Raw genomic sequence first — 17,958 nt, forward strand, 5'->3', positions numbered from 1 at the left:
ATGTCTCAGCTCAAGGGCTCTAGAGCTCTAAAGTTTCAAGCCAGATAGACGAAAATAAATCATAGGTCCAGGACTCCAAATCATATATTTAAATATGAAAATGAAGTTAATAATAGCCCCCAAGTAAACGTTTCAGGACACTGAACGGACTTGCTAAAATTTTAAATATTTTCTTCAAGAATGAGGAATGTGACTATTTCTGCTGAAAGATTCCAATTTGGTCTTGGTTTCTGTGAAAATAGAAAGAAAGTTATGATGTGCTTTCAACAACTCCTTCCTGAGGCGCTTTCTATCCCTTGAGCCAGGGAGAACAGAAACCCACGCCCTCGTGGATACAGGACTTCAGTGTGAAAATAAAGGAGATCAAGAGGCAGACAGAACAAAGGTGAACCTGAGGCCACTCCGGTGCCTGGCAACCATTTTCTTCCTGGCCTGCCAACACCCTCAGGCTACAAGGTGTTCAATGACTCCCAGTCTCCCCGTGGGTGCTGGGGTATCCCAACCTGATGAATTTGAGAGCTGGTTTAAAGAGCAGAGTTTCAGAGAAACCAGTGATATTTATTTAGGAATATATCAAGAAAATATGTCGTTTTCTTGATATATTCCTAAAATATGAGACCTGTTGCTTCAGATAAGGTTCAGGGCGTGGAAATGCTTTCAGGGAATTCTATAACCCTGCAGCTACAGTTCCCTCCACTACACTCACTCCCTCAGGCCTAACTCTGAGCCAGGACCAATGGTAACAGCTTTGTTTATTGGTCCCAGGTGAGGATGAGATGACACCTGGGCTCTTCCTCATGCCTTCTTCCCCTTTATTACTCATAAACTATCTTCTTGTGAGATTCCCTTATTTTACCAGGGAGAGCGCCACAATCAGAAGCATCTGGTAACTTGGTACCAAAACACAGTAGGCTGTGACTTTAATTCTTTTCAAATCCTACTTTTAATGATGGTTCTTATTAAGTGCTTTAACCTCCCTTCTAGCCCACCACCCACCAGAGCTTGGAAAAAGGATATGGGGAAGCGGGCTGTTTAGAAAGGTTCTTTGGACAATAATGCCAAGCAACCAGAGCTTCCAGGGACTAAGCCACTACCTAAAGACTATACATGGACTGACCCTGGACTCTGACCTCATAGATAGCAATTAATATCCTAGTAAGAGCACCAGTGGAAGGGGAAGCCCTGGGTCCTGCTAAGACTGAACCCCCAGTGAACTAGATTGTTGGGGGGAGGGTGGCAATGGGGGGAGGATGGGGAGGGGAACACCCATAAAGAAGGGGATGGGGAGGGGTTAGGGGGATGTTTGCCCAGAAACCGGGAAAGGGAATAACATTCGAAATGTAAATAAGAAATACTTAAGTTAATAAAAAAAAGTAATATAAAAAAACTGCTTTAAAAAAAATAAAAGATGAATTGTGAAAAAAAGAAAAAAAAAAAGGAAAGGTTCTTTGGAGCAATTCCTGTCTGCATTGTCTGGGAACCAGCTGTTCAGTTCACAGGACTTAGCAGCGGCAGCTCGATCCACTTGCAAATGCTTCACAGAAAATATTGGCAGTCTAGTTCAGTAGAGTTAAGTAGAGTTGTGGCACAACCTAGCAGGAACAGCCAGGCCTCAGCCTTGGCACAAGTCAGCAGAAGGGACCAGCAAGAATGCCAGGAGTTGTTCTCAGCTGTGCCTCTCTCAAGGAAGCGAAGATCAGCTAAGAGGTGAGACCCGTAAGTATAGCACGGCTAGTTCTATAAGCAAGCCCAGTTCAGCCTCCGTCACTGCCCATGAGTCCTGTTTGTTTGTTTGTTTGTTTATTTTTCTTTATTTTTTTTATTAACTTGAGTATTTCTTATTTACATTTCGAATGTTATTCCCTTTCCCGGTTTCCGGGCAAACATCCCCCTAACCCCTCCCCATCCCCTTCTTTATGGGTGTTCCCCTCCCCATCCTCCCCCCATTGCCACCCTCCCCCCAACAATCTAGTTCACTGGGGGTTCAGTCTTAGCAGGACCCAGGGCTTCCCCTTCCACTGGTGCTCTTACTAGGATATTCATTGCTACCTATGAGGTCAGAGTCCAGGGTCAGTCCATGTATAGTCTTTAGGTAGTGGCTTAGTCCCTGGAAGCTCTGGTTGCTTGACATTGTTGTTCATAAGGGGTCTCGAGCCCCTTCGAGCTCTTCCAGTTCTTTCTCTGATTCCTTCAATGGGGTCCTATTCTCAGTTCAATGAGTCCTATTTATATCTCTCCGAATGTTACCTGTCCTCCACGAATCTTGCCTCACCATGTGCATCTGTCTCAGCTGACAACACTCTACCAAACATCTGTCTCTACCAAACAGCCCGAGTCTGCTGAAGTGGCGAGAAACTGCCACATACCACCAGAAGTTTTTGTTTTTGTTTTTTGTTTTTTGTTTTTTGTTTTTGGCACCTTTCTTCCTATGGAGTCCTGAGAGAGGCAGCTCAACAATATAATGTAAGGCAGACCAATCCATGCACGTTGTTAGTAAAGAATCCTTCATCACATGTCCTTTCACTTGCTTGTGTTCACAGAACATCCTCTCTCCTGTGCCTGTTTCAGCCAAACATTTCTTCATATGTCTGCCTTAGCCTTTCACCTGTGCCCACGTCAGCTAAACACTCCTTCATGTGTTTGTCCCAGCAAAACTCCATCCAGCACAACTGACCTTACAAAGAACCTTTAAGTTTCCACTGGAATCTGAACCAATGATGTCTTTCTTTTTCTTTAAAAAAAAATACACTTTTATTTGTTCATTTGTATGCATGTTAGAGAGTGCATGTGGAGGCCAGAGGATGACTTGTGGGAGTCAGTCAGTTCTCTTTTTCCACTATTTGGGTACCAGAAACTATTGAACTCAGGTTGTTGGCCTTAGGGACAAGCACTTTTAACATTTGAGTCATCTTACTTCTTGTGCATGTGTGCATGCACGCACGCACATGCACAAACACACACACACACACACACACACACACACACACACACACACACACACACACACACACAGCCTTGGTCTTGCTATTCAGTGTAGGCTGGCCTTGAACTCCAGTGCTGCTGTGGTCAAAGGTGTGCATAAGCACATCCAGCCCAGATATTTCTTTATTCCTTTTTCTCTTTAGAAAATCATGTCATGATGCTTGCTTGCTTATTTATTTATTTATTTATTTATTTATTTATTTATTTATTTATTTAATGTATCTGAGTGCTCTGCTGCATGTACACCTGCATGCCAGAAGAGGGCATTATATGCCTTTATAGGTATGTCGTTGTAAGCCACCATGTGTGTGTGCTGGGAATTGAACTCAGGACCTCTGGAAGAGCAGTCAGTGTTCTAACCACTGAGCCATCTCTTTAGTCTTCACTGTGCATGTCCATCTTACTTTGTGTCTTGCTTGCCTTTCTTCAAAGGCTTCTGACATTTGGACAGGGAAATCGATCTGGCTTCTCTTAGCAAGGTTTCTCCACAGAACAAAGCTTCACAGACCATATGTGCTCAATGGACATCAACACACCGGAGCTCCTCATTCTCCTTTCAGTGACTCTGGTGGTTTGAATAAAAACGGCCCCTGTAAGTCCATAGGGAGTAGCACCAGTAGGCTCTGTGGCACAACTGGAATAGGTGTGGCTTTGTCGGAGGAGGTCTGTCACTTGGGGTGGGTCTTAAGGTCTCAGAAGTTCAAGCCCGTTTACTCTCTGCTTACTCTGGATCCTCATCTAGAAGTCTCACCTCATTCTTCAGCATGGCTGCCTGGATACTGCCATACTTCCTGCTATGAGGATAATGGTCTAAGCCTCTGAAACTGTAAGACAGCCTCAATGAAATGTTCTCCTTTATAAGAGTTGCCGTGGTCATGGTGTCTCTCTTCACAGACATAGAACCCTCACTAAGACAGACCCCCTTCCCAAAGTAGACTTTGGTGATTCACTGGCAAGGTGAGACTTGCCTAAGTCAGGCAGCTATGGAGTTATCTTCAAGTCTGAGTCTGCTTGAGATCACCCTTAGGATTCATTGTTGTTGTGTACATCAAGGCTTATTAGTACCAGGTACACATTCATCTTGATAATTTTGGTGGTTGGAGTTCAACTTCTTTTCTTGGTTTGATGTTTGGTTTGATTTTTTGCTACTTTTGTTCTTTCTCTCTTTCTTTCTTTCTCTCTTTCCTTCTTTCTTTCTTTCTTTCTTTCTTTCTTTCTTCCTTCCTTCCTTCCTTGCTTGCTTTCTTTCTTTCTTTCTTTCTTTCTTCCTTTCTTTCTTCCTTTCTTTCTTTCTTTCTTTCTTTCTTTCTTTCTTTCTTTCTTTCTTTCTTTCTTTCTTTTCTTGAGATAAAGTTTTGCCATGCAATCTGAGCTGGCCTCAAACGTGCAATCCTCCTGTCTCTGCCTCCCAAGTGCTGAAGTTGCAGGTGAGGTTTCAGTCTTCTCGATTGGTGCATCAGTTGTGTATATCTGGTGGCAGGACAACCCCTTTCCACTTGATTCCCAGGGCATGGGTCCCTGTAGCAGGCTCCTCCTCATACTTCTTCATTGGGTTTCTCCTGGCTTCCTAGTTTCTACCCAGACTCTAGCCTTCTACGGAGAATTCTTCTTTATGTACTCTCATCCCCTGGCAGATCCACTCTTTATCAAAAACTCGACTTTTAAAATGATTACCTCACTCAGGCTTCTGACTCATCCTTCTTGCTGCCTAACCAATGAGGATCAAAGAACAAATAGGCGGAAATCAAAGTCCTGGTTCCCTCTTTTCCTTGTTAATGAATGATAACTCAGTTCCTATTTTTGCTCAGGCCCAATCCTGGAGTCTACTAGTATCAAATTCCTCAATAATTGTTTTGTCTCTCTACATGCTATCTATCACCCAAACACTTTTCACCCTGTCTTCTGATCTAGCTATCATCCAAACACTTTTCACCCTGTCTTCTGATCTAGCTATCATCCAAACACTTTTCACCCTGTCTTCTGATCTAGCTATCACCCAAACACTTTTCACTGTGTCTTCTGACCTAGCTATCACCACCCAAACACTTTTCACCATGTCTTCTGTCAGTATCCTGGCTCAAGACAGCACTGTCTGTCACTGCAATGGATTCCCAAACAGCTCCCTGCTTTGAACTTTGACTTAATCCCTAAAACATGAGTCAGATCATGTGCTATACTCAAATCCCAAGAAAAACGCCCCACCTTTTCAAAGCAAAAGCCTAAGTCCATACCATGCTCTGCCAGACTCAACAGTATCTTACCTCTCTTTACCTCTTAGTCAGTTAGTGTCTCCAGCTGGCTTTCTTTTGGCTGCCTTTGCTTTTCTTCAAATGTACCAAACATATCCCCACCTAAGGTTTCTCCGTACCCGCTGTCCATAACTCACTTACCTCTCCATGTCTCCATAGTCTCTGCTTCAAAAGTCTGCAATTAGCAGCTAGTTGCCCTGACTTCTGGCCCCCACTTTCTTCAAGTCCATCTTATCTCTGTGGCCCACTTTACTTTTCCTCCTAGTACTCTCCCTGACATAGTTCATATCTTCCATTTATTTCCAATTCTCATGTGTTCTGCCCCAAAACGTGTGAAGTCCCAAATGTCATGGAATCCATTTTGTCCACTCCCTAAAATCTTGTCTCACAGAACAGGGTCAGATACTCAGTGTAACTATTTGTGGAGAGAACGGGTTACACACCACTGTGCCCACTGGAACCCTAGCAGCCACGTCTCTCTCTTCTGCAAGGCTCTGTTTTGCCATCTAAACGTCAAGATCTTCCCTTGTGGCCCACATCTCATATATTTAAAATTTTTCCTGTTAGCCAATAAGGCCCTGGCTCACTGGTGCCATCAACGATCCAAGTTTTATCTCCTCCCTGCCACCTTCAGTCATTAGCTATGCCTTTTACTTGGTCATCTCATAGTCTCAAGAAAGTTACCACAGTTGCAGGGTTCTTTTAAATTAATATCTTTCTCCACACAGAGAGATTTCATCTATTAGTGTAGTTTGTTTTTTAAACTGGAGAAATAACTCACTCCTCTGGGAAGACTTCTCCTCAGCTTGACTTTCTTCTCCAGGGCACCGGCCCATAACTTAGTACAAAGCATGCTGGGAAGGCAAAGTGCTGGCATTGGCTATCTGTGATGGAGGCAGGGAAATGTGGTGGAGGGTAGGGGTGGAGGCTGGATAGGGGATTAGGAGCAGCCACTGGAAGCTCGTTTACTTTTAATTGCAGAAACAAATCCTTTGTTCTTGTTCTCTTGTCATGTTAGTCTTGATTTTGCTTAATGGATGTCGGTTACTTATTTTGTCCCCATGGAAATAATATTTGGACATCTTCTTCTGTTTCTATTGTGCTCTACAAATATGAATCCATTAGTGTCTTCAAAAATGTGCTCAAGTAGGAATGAGTTTATAAAACGCTTAAGGCAGTACTTTCATTATAGTAGCATCTGAAGCAATACTTATACATCCAGCTGAACATTTAGCAAACTCCATCAGCACTACCATACTAAAACTATCTATCATCTATCTACTATCTATCTATCTATCTATCTATCTATCTATCTATCTATCTATCCTCTATCTATCATCTGCCATCTATCTACTATCTATCTATCTATCTATCTATCTATCTATCTATCTATCTATCTATCTCTCATCTCTCATCTATCTATTATCTATCATCTCTCATCTATCTATGGTCTGTCATCTATCTATCTATCTATCTATCTATCTATCTATCATCTGTCATCTACCTATCTCCATCTATCATCTATCTATCTATCTATCTATCTATCAATCAATCATCTGACATCTACCTATCTCTCTATCATCTATCTATCAATCATCTGACATCTACCTATCTCTCTATCATCTATCTATCAATCATCTGACATCTACCTATCTCTCTATCATCTATCTATCTATCTATCTATCTATCTATCTATCTATCTATCATCTCTCATCTATCTATTATCTATCATCTCTCATCTATCTATCATCTGTCATCTATCTATCTATCTATCTATCTATCTATCTATCTATCATCTGTCATCTACCTATCTCTCTATCATCTATCTATCTATCTATCTATCTATCTATCTATCTATCTATCTATCTATCATCTGTCAATCTATCTATCTATCTATCATCTGTCATCTACCTATCTCTCTATCATCTATCTATCTATCTATCTATCTATCTATCTATCTATCCACCAGTTGGCCACAGTTCTAGGGCTCACACTCAGGGAGCTGCATATGCTCACCAAGCTTTCTGTGACTAACACCTTGGTTTTACAAGTCTTATTATATACTAGCCCAAGATGCCTTGAACTCACAGTCCTCCAGCCCCAGCCTCCTGCGGGTTGATATTACAGATACCATTATATGTGGTTTAAAGGTATCATCATAGTTTAAGAAATGCTTGCTTGTGAAAGGAAACCTCTATTTCTTGGAAGATGTCATTTCATCTTTAAGTGACGTCACAGAACTGTGGACATGTCCTTGAGATTGCAAGAAGGCAAGCAAAAGTAAGGGCTTTTTTTTTTTTTAAGATTTATTTATTTATTTTGTATATGAGTTCACTGTAGCTGTCTTCAGACACACCAGAAGAGGGCATTGGATCCCACTACAGATGGTTGTGAGCCACCATGTGGTTGCTGGGATTTGAACTCAGGACCTCTGGAAGACCAGTCGGTGCTCTTAACTACTGAGCCATCTCTCCAGCCTAGGGCTTTCTTTCCCTGAGCATTTCTTCCTTACTGTTTTTATTTGTCTTGTTGGGTGGTGTTTCTCCTTGTCTGCCTTTTCACAGTTTAACATGAGCTGCCAGCCTAGCCTACTGGAAAGGGCTGTATGCTCACTGGCGAGCAGAGGGCAATGATATATTAGAAGGCTTCCATAGGAGAGATGTCTTTTTCAGGTGTGGAATTCTGGTCTCATCTGTAGAGGTCCTTTCTTCAAATCTGCTCAGTTTCTGCAAAGAACAGCCATTGTCCAATCCCGGTACCTCTGATGTCAGAGAGTGGGAATACGTCTGGCTGACTGGGTAGGACACTGGATGTGTAGAACCTAGTGCAGAGACCATAAGCAACATTCTCCAGACATCTACTCTACTTCATAGTCATACTTTGAACAATTCTTTTCATTGCTTTTTCTTTCTGAAAAATTAGTCTTCAGTCTCCCGCAGCAGTGGGTGACTGGATGTGAGGGGAGGCAGGTATGCATCAGCAGAAGTGACATTGATGAACACAACATACAACTGTCCTGTACGATGGTATTGCCCACATCTGCTGTGCCTGCAATCTTTAGAGTGCCAACTCTCTCAAGGCCACAGTTGCTCTTCTCTAGAGCTTTACCCAGACACTCAACCTCCAGCACCACTAGGCTCATTATCGTTGGACTTGCTATCTCTCTCCTGTTCAGCGTGTCATCTGAGGCCTTATGTGCATACTCATGTCATTTTAATGGAGAATACAAAACCAATACAGGGGGCAGCCAGTCATCTTCATAAGACATGCGAGGACTTTAAAGATGACATAAAATCAAATCTGTCAGGGAGGGAAGGGAGCTTGAAGGCCAGGCTCACTGATTCCCAAAACAAGGGAAAGCCCAGAAAAACAAAACAAAAACAAAACAAAACAAAACAAAAAAACAAACCCCAAGATTCGTCCAATATCAAGCCAAGGTCACGGGGAGCAGAATGGAGAGGCTGTTATGCCTTGAGTCTGGGTCAGACAGCTTAATCTTGCATCCTGGTCTCTTTCCCAAAAGCTTTGTGATAATGGGGCTTTAAAAACAACAACAACAACAACAACAACAACAACAACAACAACAACAACAAAAACCCACCAAGTCTCGATGTCCTCCTTTGTGAAATGGGGGTAGTAGTAGTTGCCTAATTCATCAGACTGTGGCCCACACTTGAGTTAGTATTTCTAAAACACTTACGATCACACTTTGAGATAGAAATAAATTGTTATTTTGGACACGTTTAGCCCAATCATTATACTAAAGGATTTCATTTTACTGTTTATGTGTATGAGCGCTTTGTCGGCACATACATCTGCATGCCACGTGCATGCTTGGTGCTCACAGAGGCCAGAAAGGGGTGTCAAAAGTTCCTTGAGACTGTAATTGCATATGGTTGTAAGTCGCCACGTGGGTGCTGGGAATTGAAGTCAGGTCCCCCGAAAGAACATCAAATGCTCTTAACTACTGAGCCATCTCTTTAGTCCTAGGGAGTTATCTTAAGAAGCACAGGAGATAATTTCCACTGCAGTTTTGTTCTGCATATAACAAGCAAACTAACAAAGTAGCTGAGAAGGAGAACCTCTGGAGAAGCCTGGGCTCACTCACCTCCGACATGAGTTTACTTGTATCCACTAAACGAAACAAATGTTGAACTAGCCAAGTTTTCAAATCATGTCCCCTAGTCTCCTAAACTTATTAACAATTCTAACCTTTAAAAATGCTGCAAAGTATCATTTCTGGTCAAACTGATCTATACTAAAGGATGTGACTGACCTGGATGCTGCTGTGTGAACCAGACATGAGCTAGAGTCATTTGGAAGAAGACAATTGAGAAATGCCTCCATCAATCTGGTGTGGGAGGTCTGTGGTGCATCTTCTTGATGAGCCATTCATGTGGGGCCCAGCTCACTATGAACAGTGACTGGCATGGGAAGGTGGTCCTACGTAGTATAAGGAAGCATTCCACGCAAGCCATTAGGCTTTGTTTCAGCTCTGGCCTCTATTTTCCTGCCTGGATTTTCCTCAGTGATGTGGAAAGTGATCATATCGGCTGTAAGATGAAATAAATCTGTTCCTCCCCAAGTTGCTTTCAGTCATGGTGTTTATCACAGGAATAAAAAGGTGTGTGCCTGGCAGGTACTAGACCCTGGGTTAAATCCCTGGATCCATAGGAGGGTGAAACAAAACAATCTTTTGGGAAATTGATTTTTACTACAAGTGGGTTGATTTTGCCTTAAATAGAGACAGAAATGTGTTCCCTCTCCAGTCAAGCATGCAGTGTAACAGGCCAAAGGTGATTAAAAGGAACAACAGGAAGAGAGTCAATTCCGAAGAGATGTGGACTCTGAGGTGGGTAGGAATGAACAGGCATTCAAAAGCCACTATCAGAGCTGGGGAGGCGACTTAGTGACAGAGTGCTTGCCCTGCTGGGTCTAATCTGGATGTTTTGATTTTTGTGTGCAAGGGGCGTGTAGGACCCAGCCCAGGCCCTTACACATGCTTTTGGAAGTGTATCATAGACTCTTAGCTGTCCTAAATATAATACGCTCTCCACACAACCAGAGATAGGCTGGCAGGGCAGGGAAACCCATTACAGTTCTGTTTGTTGTTGGTTTGTTTTGCTTTTCGAGACAGCATTTCTCTGTGTAGCCCTGGCTGTCCAGGAATTCACTCTGTAGAAGAGGCTGGCCTTGAACTCTGAGATCCTCCTGCCTCTGTCTCCTAAGTCCTGGGATTAAAGGCAGTGCCTGGCCACTCCAGTTTTTCAGTATTGACCCAATACTTGCCTCTAGATCATAGCTTTCCAGCCTTCCCAATGCTGCCACCCTTTAATACAATAATAATGAATATATTAATAATTTCTCATGTAATTATGACCCCAACCATAAAATTATTTTTGTTGCAATTTCATAACTGTAATTTTGCTACTGTTATGAATTGTAACTATCTTTGGAGATAGAAGTTTGCAGAAAGGGTCTTGGCCCACAGGTTGAGATCTACTTCTCTAAATGTTATCAAGTTTGTCAGTGAAGTCAACAGCTGAGTCGATACAATCTCTGGTCCCTGCAACTGCTTCTCCTGAGGCAGGCCTGCTGTGGCTCCCAGCTGTAGTGCGAACTGCAGACCCTGGAGGTTTGTGAAGCCCTTTTTCTCACAGGCTATCGTCCTACCTTTACGGCATGATTTTCTCATATGCCGCTATCTTTTTCAGTTCTGTTTTTATTGCAGTGGAGGAAAAAAAAGGCTAGGCAGACTGACGATTTGCAAACGATGACACCAGGGAGTGTTAAATTAATTAACAAAATTAAATAATTCTTGTCTGTGAAAGTTATGAATCCTCGACATTTCAATGTTTGTTTGTTAAAATTACTCACAGAGACTGAACCACTGACCAAAGAGCATGCAGGGGCTGGTTGTAGCCCCCTACAGATTTGTAACAGTTCTTACATGGGTCCCCTACCAATTGGAGAAGAGGCTGTCTCTGACTCAGCTGTGGGCCATTGACTGGATCCCCTTCCCCTAACTGGACTACCTAGTTGGGCCTTAGTGGGAGAGGATGCGCTAAGGTCCACTGCGACTGGCTGTCTCAGGGTAGGGTGGTACCCAAGGGGGGGACTTCTTTTTCTCTGAGATGGGGAGGAAGTAATGGGGAGAGGGATTTTTTTAGGGTGGGACTGGGGGGAGAGGAGGGACAGTGGGGGGGCATGTTTGACTCTAAAGTGAATAAATAGTAAAAATTATATTATTAATGATAAGACTGTTCTTAGCAATGCTAAGCTCAGACCATACAGAAAGAACAAAGGAACAAGGGGCCTGGAGAGATGGTGGTTAAGAGCACTGACTGCTTTCCAGGGGACTGTGTTTGATTCGAAGCCATCCACCCATGTGATGGCTCATAATCATTTTTAATTCCAGTTCCAGGGGATCCAATGCCTTCTTCTGACCTCCGTGGCCACCAGACACACTCATGTGGTACACAGACATACATGTAGACAAAATACCCATACACACAAAATTGTACAGAATCTCAGAGGCCTCTGATGGGAGCGACACTCACAGCACACACGCTCCCTGGTGGGTAAGGCTCTTCCTGATTCAAGGTTCTGCAACCCTCTCCTAATAATTCCTACCTCATCTTCTGGTGCAATGCTACAGAAGAAAAGAAAGACCCGACCCTAGGTGGGACTGGGTCATAGCACCTGCTAGGCAGGGAAAGGAAAACCCAGAACAAGACGCTAATATTGTGTCCCTTTGCCTCTTTGGTTGGCTTTGGCCTTTCTGCCTGGTTCTCAGGATGGATTTTCTTCTGCTTCGCTTCATGCTCTGTTCTATCTCCTACATCCACGTTCCTAGCCTCAAGTTCAACCAGCACACCGAAGAGAGGACAAAGCATCCCTCTCATGCTTGCCTAAGTCTCAGGGGATGGAGTCCTCTTTCTCTCCCACAGCTCCAAGATGAAGCCAACTTGTGATTACAAGTTGTGGGTCTGGAATAAAGCAGAATTCCATTTTCCAGAAGTGAGTTCTTGGGAATACAACTACTCCAACTGACCTCAACAGCATCTTGTGCAAAAAAACCTAAGTGCCCCTGACTGTGTGTGTGTGTGTGTGTGTGTGTGTGTGTGTGTGTGTGTACTGTGAAGGTTTAAGGTTTAATAAGTTAACACATGTATAGTACTCAGAATTTAAGTTATGCATAAATACTCGTGAACTGGGTTTGGTATGTAATAATACTTACTTGCCCAAGCTGACAGCTATACCTGCCTACTTCTAGGACTGTAGGCTGGATTTAGCTGGTTTCCACAGTCACAGTGCCCCTGCCCTCCAAAGCCATGTCCTCTAACTCCCCAGGTTCCACTTGACCACAGTTACCAGGTTCCATTTGCTGAGTTACGTAGGCATGACTCTGTCCTCAGATGAAGTTTCCCAAACATGGTTTCCTGTCTCTATAATTCAATAACTCTTCCTCCATTATTCTTTTATTTGCTGTCTCATGTTTTGATCAGTGAAGCCAAACTCTAACAAATATTTCTATAGGAAACTAGATCTGAATGTAAAGAAGGCACATGAACAGTGCCAGCGAGATGGCCCAGACAGGACAGGTGCCCGTTGGCAAGCCTAAAGGCCTGGGTTTGAGTTCCAGGACCCACATGGTGGAAGAAGAGAAATGACTCTCGCCACCTGTCCTCTGACACACACACACACACACACACACACACACACACACATGCACACAAACACACATGCACACACACATACACGCACGCACACACGCACACGCACACACACACATACACGCACACACACATACACACACATGCACACAAACACACATGCACACACACACATACACGCACGCACACGCACACACACACACGCACACGCACACGCACACACACGCACACAAACACACACGCACACACACACATACACGCACGCACACGCACACACACATGCACACAAACACATGCACACACATACATACACGCACGCACACGCACACACACGCACACACACACATACACGCACGCACACGCACACACACACGCACACACACACACAAAGATAAAATACATGTACACATTTAAAAAGTCTTGAAACAACAATGAAAGAATGAGAAAAAAAAAGTCGGCGGTCCTAACCAACTCAGAATGCACGCGAGCAGGGCCACAGCTCAGACTCAGTGCAAAGGTCCGACGAGGCTGTGGCTTCACACCTGATTCTTATCGATTTTAAGGTGTACTGAGTAAATCTAGGCCTATCCATAGTTGATTCTTCATTGACTAGGTCTTAGAGCACTGTTATAGGACCCAAGGTTTGAGAAGAATCAAAGAGTAGAGATAATGTTTTTCCACACTATATCAGTTAGTCAAGTGCTTGCATATGATGTTGCCGAAGTGGTAAGAGAGAATTGTCACATTTAAGACATCAATTCCAGGTTGCATAATTTGTTCACGTCTTACTATCTCTAAAATCAGGGTGTATTTCAACAATCCACGTCATACCATTGCTTAATTTGTAGTATCTTTATTTTTCTTCTTGATGGGACATAAAGAGAAGTGTAGTTTATGGTCACCATGTCTTAGATTTAATAAAATGTTTTAGACATTTTTTTGTCTCTTATTGACCCTTTTGTTTTAGGTTATTTTTCTCATTTTATAAGTTAGCTCTTTGCCCCCCCCCCCGTGTGTGTGTGTGTGTGTGTGTGTGTACACACGCACATGCACACACACGCTAGTGTGTGAGAGAGATACAGACATGCAAAGAGACAGAGAGAAAGATTGAGATAGACAGAGAGAATGAACAAAGCATGTTATACAGGTAGAAAAATGTCACACTAAAACCATGGATTTCATACACCTGATAAGATTCATAGATAGAAAGGAACAAAGCCAGTTCAGCATGGGGCCTGACATAGCACACAGTGAGATGCTACGATGCTGGCTCTGGTTTATCCAATCTGCTTTTTCTTCACCAGCACGGATTGTGAAGGACTTATTTCAACCTTCCTTCTCGGCAGTCACACCGAGAGAGGAAACCAAACCAAACCAAAGCAAACCAAAGCAAAACAGATGTTAGCATCTCTCTACCTTCCTGGGAACAGGTCAGTCTTCTTTAACACTGCTGCCTGCTTCCGAGGGGGCTCACATCCTTGCGTGGTTAATCTCACAGACCTACTCTGATTACATTTTGGGTTGTGTTTTACCTCCCCTTTTCCCTTCCTCTTGTGGTGCCTTCACACAGGAATTATGAATTAATACAAAGCACAGCACATTCAAAGAGCGGATGGGAAGGGAGGCCTGTGGATGTGTGGGGAGGTGTGTAAATGCGGGGGTAACTCCAGCCTGTTTAAAATGGCATACCTTTTTGGGCTGTGACATCTTGAAGCTTGAATGTTTTCTGTGCTCACAGGTGAGCTAACCAAATTGGTGGAAAAGCAACCTGAATTAGCATTTTATCCTCACACTGCCTTGTATGTAAGGTGATGAACTTAAATTGGGACATTTAAGAAGAAAAACAGAAAAGTTTGACTAATGCCACGTCCATGTGCAAAAAAGCTGGCTGGCTGAAAACCCATCGCTGGCCTGCAAATACTCGCAAATCGATTTGTCCGCTATCAGTCCTAAGAACAGATACCACAAAAGGCTTCCCACCCTCAGCTTGGATTTAGGTTAAATGAAAGTTTATTTTAGGAATCCTCCCTCAAATGGGGTACTCCTGGCAGATAGGTTTTGAACTGGCTTTTCAGGCACCGTGAAGACATCACGGCCTGAGATCAAGTTTAAAACTGATCTCAGAACTTAGAATGAGGTGCTGGGACTCGGAACTGCAGGGGTGAGTTAAGCTAAAAGTCCAAGTTGTGCTGTGCAAATCTGTGTTTAAAAATCTCACAAGAGCAGACTATGTGCTCCAGTGCTTGCCTAACACTTGTGAGAGCTGAGGTTTGATGCTTAGCACCACACACACCAGAATATTATGCAGGAAAGAAATAGTAGACCAATTAACTAGCTTTTTGGGTCTCCAGTTACTGGAAGTTGAGCTTTCCATGAAGGCTGCTCTGGAGACACTGGATTACTAGCAGGGGTGGGGTGGGGGATGTGGTGGGGGGTGGGGTGGGTGTGGGTGGGGTTGGGCTTGGGGTGGGGTTGGGGGTTGGGCATGGGGTGGGTGTGGGTGGGGTTGGGCTTGGGGTGGGGTTGGGGGTTGGGCATGGGGTGGGTGTGGGTGTGGGTTGGGCTTGGGGTGGGTGTGGGTGGGGGTTGGGCTTGGGGTGGGGTGGGGGTTGGGCATGGGGTGCGTTGTCTCATCCAGCTTCCAATTTTATCTGAAATAAGACTTTCTCATCCGCCTCTGTATGCGTGTTAAAACCAGACTGCTATAACAGCCGCTCTTCCACTCCAGCCTCGCTTCGGCCGCTATTTAATATTCTGACGTCATACTGGCCCCTGAATACTCTGAGCTGTTTTGTGAGCACCACTGCGCATGTGAAATGCTCTTCGGAGTCCATTTCCCCTAGCACTCACTGTGAGGGGCTTTAAGAGGAGGACTTGTAAGTTATTCACAGTATTTCCTAAAAATTGCCAGAGTCAAGTTCTCCCTGGGAATGCATGTGTTGGAGTCTAAGAAAAAGAATAGACTTTAAGCTTTTAGCTATATGAAGCAGTAGAAGAAAATAAATGGTTGCAAGACATGATGTGCCTTTGGATTCTGGTGGCGGAGTGTTCTGCCCACAGGCAAGAGAATTCTTAGGAGAGGTTTGATTTCTCACTAAAAAAAAAAGTGTACACTGAATAGTAACATAAATGTGTCAATATTACAGGACAAGCTACTGAGCACAGCCACATGTGCGTGTACAGGATGCCATGTCCTCAATTTCTTCTCTTTCATCCAAGATTTTCTGATTTGATTGCTTCTCAAAAGCAAATTGTTTTATAACAATTTGGGGTGCAAACAAACTTTGCATTTCTCTCGTGCATGCGTACTTTAAGAAGAAAAGATAACCAATATCTTATAAAACAGCCATGTTTTCTGTGAAAACCCTGGGGAATTCTGTGAGAAAGGTTTGCATGCTACAATGGACAGAGACTTGAGAGACAGCTGCGGTTGGATTAGAACACTGTTTCTGCTGTTTGCTGGCCTGTGTGGCGTTCTGTGACTTACTTAAGTCCCCTGAGCTAAGACCCCTGTGTGAAAGAAGGGAGAGAGTCTTAGCGGGATTTCAGAAAGAGTTAAATGAGATATGACTACCAGCGAGGGCTCACTGAGCAACAGCTGAAAGGCAGAGGAAGGGTTGGAGGGAAATGGAAGGACTGGAGCAAGGGAGGGGGGAAGGTTCAAGTTGTCAGAGCCCCTCATTCCATTAAAGAAACAGGAATATTAAACTTGCCTATAATATACCAGTCTCATGCTAATTTCTAAGCAATCAGTCTCTAGATTGCTACCATTCATGCAAATTCACTTCAGATCTCTGTAAAGTTTAACATAAGAACAAAGACAAGTCAGACAGCCTAGAGCCCTGAGATGTTTAGTCTGTCCCACAGGGAGGTCTAAGGAGACAGTCATGAGCAGAGTACCCTCGACATAACCTATGGAGGCTCAGGGCTGGGACAAGGTGAGATGGAACCTCGGAAGAAATAAACTCTCCTCCTGTTCTCCTCAGAATAATATCATTGTTTTCCTAGGATACAGGTGGAAATGGCTCCTTCCCAGGGCTTTGAATGGGGAGAGAGGAAAGGTCACGAAATCGTCACTGTCATTCAGTGTCACACATAATTTATCCCGGTTTACATCAGATACCAGGATAGAAGGTGCGATGGTTGGTACTGATTTTCATCTTACCAGAATTTAGAATCACCTAAGAGAGACATCTTTGGGAGTGCGGGGTGAGGCCATTTTCAGAGAGATCAGCACAGTGGGGGTTGTTATCATCATGACCATAATACTCAACAGAAGCAGCAGACTGTTACGTGAGGTAATTGCTCAGGAGATGATCTGTGTTACTTGGGTGATGGACAGGAGGAGAAAGATTTGGCTTAGGAGAACAGAGACATCACAATTGGGCTAGAAAGGACTTCAGGTGCAGGCTGGAAGCGAGGATACACAGTGAGTGAGACTGGAGATAGCAGTGAAGAGATGATGTCACTTGCTGCCTTCCCCCTCCCCGGAGCCCTGGGTAAGAGCTGCAGCACCTCCACTCCCAGGAAATACCAATTTAAAATTGTCTACCTGGATGTGGTGCTAATGAACACAATGTCACTGTTTTCGAAATGAATACATTTTCCCTGTCCTGGCGGCACAGAAGCGTGGGTTAGGGTGGCATTTAAGTGTTGGAATGTACGCCTCTAGGTGAGAGGCTGGGATGAGGATTAGACCGTGAAAAGGCTCCAACGCGTAGAAAAAGCACAGCACAGTCGGACATGGCGTGGAGTAGGTGCTGTTGGTTCAAGCAAGACAGTAGACCTCGCCTCGGAAAACCCAAAAGGACAGAACTCTTACAAAGTACCATTTCTGAGCAGAATTAAGCCAGAAGTAATAGAAAAGTTGCTAGAAACCTCCTGCAGGTGGTTAAAAATTAAACAAACAAAGGACCAACAAATGAAAGACAAAATCCTGCTGGTCACAGTGGTGCTGTGGTAGGGGGTGCTGAAGACTGGAGGCAGGAAGAGCTACACTTCCAGGCCATCCTATGGTGCATTTCAAGAAGAGAAAATTAAAGGAGAAAGGG

At 43.8% G+C, this 17,958-nt stretch overlaps 1 protein-coding gene across 14 annotated transcripts in view; it reads right to left on the reverse strand.

The window, feature by feature from the left end:
• Prtfdc1 (phosphoribosyl transferase domain containing 1) overlaps positions 1-17,958 on the reverse strand; it is a 105,238-nt gene that overhangs the window by 62,092 nt on the left and 25,188 nt on the right. Inside the window, exon 4 of one of the 14 annotated variants that reach the window (XM_063276267.1) lies at positions 2,376-8,052. The exons of the other annotated variants lie outside the window; for them this stretch is intronic. Coding sequence (XP_063132337.1) covers positions 7,999-8,052 — 54 coding nt within the window. The 3' untranslated portion in view covers positions 2,376-7,998. Of the gene's footprint in view, positions 1-2,375; positions 8,053-17,958 lie in introns of those variants that run through there. 14 annotated transcript variants of the gene reach the window in all.

This window comes from Rattus norvegicus, chromosome 17, assembly GCF_036323735.1.
Source record: "Rattus norvegicus strain BN/NHsdMcwi chromosome 17, GRCr8, whole genome shotgun sequence".
Lineage (NCBI taxonomy): Eukaryota > Metazoa > Chordata > Mammalia > Rodentia > Muridae > Rattus > Rattus norvegicus.